Source organism: Stegastes partitus, unplaced genomic scaffold, assembly GCF_000690725.1.
Source record: "Stegastes partitus isolate 25-593 unplaced genomic scaffold, Stegastes_partitus-1.0.2 Scaffold1109, whole genome shotgun sequence".
Classification (NCBI taxonomy): domain Eukaryota; kingdom Metazoa; phylum Chordata; class Actinopteri; family Pomacentridae; genus Stegastes; species Stegastes partitus.
Genome location: NW_007578840.1, coordinates 267,940 through 273,533, shown reverse-complemented (window position 1 = coordinate 273,533; position 5,594 = coordinate 267,940). Strand labels below are relative to the sequence as shown.

At 44.2% G+C, this 5,594-nt stretch overlaps 1 protein-coding gene across 1 annotated transcript in view; it reads right to left on the bottom strand.

Moving 5' to 3' along the window:
• The window catches only part of serinc1 (serine incorporator 1), a 19,754-nt gene that overhangs the window by 1,679 nt on the left and 12,481 nt on the right, over positions 1-5,594 (bottom strand). The window contains exons 3-10 of the mRNA XM_008296193.1: positions 4,260-4,421; positions 3,422-3,615; positions 3,163-3,242; positions 1,990-2,127; positions 1,503-1,672; positions 1,220-1,310; positions 315-456; positions 1-213 (exon numbers count right to left, since the gene is read on the bottom strand). The exon at positions 1-213 is cut by the window's left edge and continues 8 nt beyond it. Coding sequence (XP_008294415.1) covers positions 1-213; positions 315-456; positions 1,220-1,310; positions 1,503-1,672; positions 1,990-2,127; positions 3,163-3,242; positions 3,422-3,615; positions 4,260-4,421 — 1,190 coding nt within the window. The remainder of the gene's footprint in view (positions 214-314; positions 457-1,219; positions 1,311-1,502; positions 1,673-1,989; positions 2,128-3,162; positions 3,243-3,421; positions 3,616-4,259; positions 4,422-5,594) is intronic.

Below are 5,594 nucleotides of genomic sequence, written 5' to 3'. Positions count from 1 at the left end.
GTGAGCGTCATCATGATGTACAGTGAAGCCAGGAACAGCATGAAGTGGAAGAAGGAGTAAGAATAAGTGACGCCGTCCTTCTCGTTGTCCACAGCTCGGTTGAGGCTGCCGCCCTCTTCGAAGTTGTCGCTCTGAGGCCCGTCCTCGATCAGAGCCGATTCGTCACTGGTCAGAGTCAGCTTGTTCACCTGGGCGTTGGATGAATTGCGAATGCTGACAGACAAACAGAAGTGAGAGTCATTTAATGCAGAGTAACGGGTAAACTGTTTACTCATCCGTGAGCTACTGCACAGGAAACTAAAGGAGCTCCTCACCTGGAGTAGAGCACACACATGAGGAACAGGATCAATCCCACAATCCCCTGGGCATCCCACCACTGAACCACATGGTCCTGACCTGCCGGGCTGGTGCTGTTCAGCCCGATAATACCCAGAAGGCTCGGATTACACTTTCTGTCTGTGAGATATAAAAAGTCAAAGTCATGCTGCATTCAGAATCCTGAATTTCAAGCTGCTTTTAATTCACGATGGGTCTTTGATGCGTCACTGCAGAATGTGTGTCATTCATCCACGGCAGCTTTATTTACCTTTTATCACAAGAAAAAAATCTTCCTCATTCAGCATTTATGTGTCTCACTGCCAAACATAAAGGAAAACTCTCCCGGATAAGAAATCAAGCCAACAAAACGAGTGAAACATCTCAACAGCCTCTCTGTGAGCTGTACAGGTGCTCAGAGCCTCATCACCTGAGCCCTCCCTCCCCCGCACCGTCCATCAGGCCCTACAGAACCCCACGGCCCGGAAAACCATTTACGAAAAACCCTGCATCCCATCTGCAATAACTGCCCTCAATAAGAACACAGACCGGCCTATTTCCCCCTTAAACTGTTGCTGAATGTGGTCTGGTTCTAAATTATGTTTTACTGCTTCATTGAGCCGTTTTTAAAGATTAGTTTCTGTTTTTACTCACGACGAACAAAAAAGAATCCATCCATCCATCCATCTATCTATCTATCTATCCATCCATCCATCCATCACAGAATTATTATTAATAATCAAAACAGATGCTACATGGCTGCTGCATGTCATTAACTTTTTAAAGAATCATTTTAATTTGTCATGTTTCATGAACAAAGTCAGCGCCCTCGGGGTGACCATGAAGGCTAAAGGAGCACATGCAGCGATGAAACACTAGATGTGACTCCTGCATGTTCTCCTACCAGGCTCGTTGGTCATCGCAGACCAGGTCAGGTACATGGTGTACAAGGTGACCAGGGAGGACTGCAGCAGGCCGGACCGGGGCTGCGACTCCTGCAGAGAGAGGAGGGGAAACAGGTCACATGACCTCAGGCAGGTCATCAGTGATGATCTGGATCTTTCTCTCTGATGTTTCCATGATGTAGTCTACAGACTAACTGAAGCCTCTCTGCCAGCTCCAACAACTCAAACATCAGTTTCTTCCATCACAGAGCGTGACCATGTGAATGTGAAAAGAGAGTGAACCTGGATCTGCGGCAGGATGGACATGACTGAGGCAGCGATGCACAGGAGCATGTTGATGCTGATGAAGACTTTGTTCTCAGTGCATCCATCAGAGTGGGTGTAGTAGATGTAGAACATGACCAGAGACACCAGAGACAGCAGGTAGTTCAGTGTGGTGACCGACAGGAGAGCTGTGGACACACAACACAACGTCATTACATACGTGAAGGCCTGAAGAGGGAAGAACGTCCTGAATGCTGCAATACAAGCTGATCCATCAGGGTTCAGCATGTACGGCTCATCACTGCTGCTCAGTGCATTTACTGGAACGTTGTACAGGTGTTGTCTTCCCAACAACAATAAAAACACCCACGTATTCTGTTGCCATCGTGAACACAAACATCATCTCTTCAGACCAGAGAGAGTCCACAGAAACAGCACACATGTTAATAACATGCAGCTCTGCAGCTTGTAGCACAGTTTCCTTCTGATAACGGTGTCAACATACCTGCATACCAGCAGCGAGAGTTTCCTTCCTCCATCTTCTCCACCCAGGACTCGTTCCAGGAGTGGGCGAAGTCGATGAGGAGAACCAGCTGAATGAGGATGAAGCAGAAGGCTCCAGCCATACCGACGTAGAACCACACTGTGGAGCAGAGACAAGCAGAGCCTGATGCAGCCAGAGTCTAACACAGCTCAGGATGCAGAACCTCCATGTGCAGCAGAGATGGACAGAAACTCAGGTTACCTCTGTTGTCCAACAAAAGATCCTCTTAGTGGTCAGAACATACGTAAATATCTGGTCCAGTAGAGAGCAGGGACGTCTCAGTAGTATGAAGGTACGACTACACTTACCAGTCCTGTACAAACCTGGTACTTTAATAGTAACAGTAGTACAGATACTGCTCATCAATCTGGTACTTTAACAGTAACAGTAGTACAGATACTGCTCATCGATCTGGTACTTTAACAGTAATAACAGTAGTACAGATACTGCTCATCGATCTGGTACTTTAGCAATACTCTCACCTCTTATCTTTTCTTAAATAAAGAGAAAACATGAAACTAAGCAGGAACTGGATGAGGGACAGTGCTGGTGCTGTATGGCATCACTAGCTTGTCAGGTTTCTGATTTAATACATCTGAGCTCTTCTATCATTGCCTGCATCAATATTCAGTTGAAGAAAGACTGAAATTAAAGCAAGAAATAAAATGTTCCAGATAATGTTTATGTGGCAATAATAAACAGGAAGTCTCTCTTTTCCATCACCATCCAATAACGGAGCTCGCTGATCCTTCCGTCTTCGATTATTTAACCTGAAACCGGTCTAAGTGCCAGTATCCTTTAAAGACCGTAAAGACTGTGGATATTTAAATGTGATGAAGCAAGCTTTCACACCAGTAGTAAACTGGATGCTTTTCTAACCTTCTCCTCTTTCATAAGCGAATACAACCAAACAGATTTTGTGAAAATGTAACGTCACAAAGCTCAAGGCTCTTTCTTTAGACGTACATGAACTGAACATGGACAGCTCTGCTTGGACTGAAACTATGTCCTCAGTACAGGCTGCTCTGTGTAAACATTCAATCAATGACGCATGTTAACACTGGATGTGATGACTTCTGAGATACAGTGACTACGCTGCATTTATTGTGAGAGGAAGAAGACAACAGTAGCTACCAGTGGTGAAGGGACCCTCTGAGATGAAAAACGATCCGATAGTGATGGCAGCAGCTGCAGCGAACTTGAAGAACCAAAACCTGAGAAACACAAAATCAAAACAATGTTCAGTGGTTTCTAATTTCTACTCTTATCAGTGTTAGGAGAAGGGCTAGGACTAGTTAGGGTTAGTTAGGGTTAGGGTTAGGGTTAGTTCCAGCTCTGATCAGGTGTTTCACCGTGAGAATAACTTTCAACTCCACTGGAGAAACAAACTCACCCGTTGTGCAGAGAAGCTCGAGGATCCTGGCTGCTCTTCACTTTGATCATCAGCAGAGAGAAGAGCAGGAAGAACATGGCCATGCCGAAACAAACGCGGTACACAGCCTTGTAGCCAACCAGCACGTCACAGTTCACATGACCCTCCACACCAGGAATAGAGGAGCCCCGGCCTCCCTCACAGAAACCTGGAATCTACAGGACGAAACGTCTTTAAACACAACCACACCTGCAGCCTGACAAGTTTAGAGAGCTGCTGATACATCCTACTTAGTTTCTGCCAAATACTGATCCAAAAATGGAAACCAGGTGAGTGTGAACATTGGTACACGTGGTTCTGAATGTCAGATACAACTCTAGAGCTGCAATGACTCATCGATTGGTTGTCAATCATGAAATTAATCTGCAGCTATTTTGATCATCAATCCAGTTGAGTAATTTTCTAACAAAAACTTTGTAAATTCTGTGATTGCAGCTTTTTAAATGTGAATGTTTTCTGTTTTGTTCCCTCGTCCATGACAGTAAAATTGATATCTTTGGACAAAACAAGACATTTTAGGAAACACACATTTTTCATAATTTTCTGACATTTTAGAGACCAAACAGCTGCACGATTCATTCAAAAATTAACATTTTTTTTAAATCAGCAATGAAAACAGGTGTTAGCTGGAGTCCTACAGAGCATCTTTATATTCATGTTATACGTATGCTGATTTTATATAGACTTTTACTTTCTCCTTGTTACACATGATTACAAACCACCGCATTAACCAGTAAAGACAAACAAGGTGCTGCTGTGCCTCACTGAGCTTCACTTCTTTAAATGATGAACTCGGTACCTTCTTCAGCTGCTCCTCCATGCCGGGCATCAACATGATGCAGGCAACGCCGACTCCCAGCAGCAGGAAGAAGGCGTAGATGAGGCGGGTCACTGTCGAGTTATTCCCACTGGGGCAGCAGCGGCACAGCAGGCAGGGGGCGCTGCCGCACAGGCAGGGAATCTGCAGGCACAACAGCCAGTTAGGTAGCAGTCCATCCAGGACAGGTTTTTACAACTGAGGCTAAAGCCCTGAAGGTTTAACAGCTCCACATTTATTTATCTGTCAAATACAGACATTAAAGCCCCTCAAATAAGTGGACTGTTGATAAAAAAAAAAAAAAGCAGACAGCTATGTTTTGAGCTCTCTGTGTGCCATCCAAGCAGCAGATTGACTGAGCTCAGCACATTTAATGAAATCAGAGAGAACAGGACTCACTAATACTTGCTGGTAACCAGTGAACTAATTCACTGACTACTGGAAGGCTGTGATATCAGGAAAAGAAAAAAGGTGAAGGAGATTAGGTGCAGATGAGCTTGTCTCCTGTTAGACGTCTTCTCAGGATGCAGACTCACTCTTGATCATTACTACTTTTTGGTTGTTGTGTTCTGAGACTTTACAGATAAACCTTTTCTCCTTGGCAGCACGTGTATCTCGCCTCCTGAACTATTTCAAGTGTCGCTCACCCAAATTCCTTGTAACTAAAATAATTTTTGAAATGTTAAATAAGACTAAATCCAAGGTTGGTCAGCTGTGATGCACTCACTGTGATATTAATGTGGAACATGGACTAACAAAGGGAACAAAGAGGGATAAGCTGACTTTGAAGTGAGCACAGTTTCTAACATTTTATATTCATTTCACCCTGAAATAATTTAATTGTTAAAATCTAAAGATATGTGGGCTGAGCTAAAGCCCCAACATTTGTTGATCCTACTAACTCCTCGGTGTATTTATACCTCTGAGTTAAATACGTGGCAGGAGGAAGATAAACAGGTCTGTCCTTGTGCACATGTCGCAATACGAACATGCTGCTGACTGCAGCTGATATCTGACTCTGTTTACAACTGCGGTATTGCAACAGCTGACAGCCCACCCTGAACTGTGTCTACGTCACAGACAGCATGAACTGATCCAAAACAATAAACTGCCATTTTTGAATGCTAAATCATGACGTCACACCCAACTGGACTGCGTCATCAGCTGTAAAAAACACAAACAAAAACAAAAAAACACTTGGGCACTGAAAGACTCGATGTTAACAGTTATCTGCTTTACAGACAAACACAGACATAAAGGAAAACTACAGAAAGCTCTGTAGCTCCAGGAGCCTGTTACTCCTCCGCAGCTAACTGC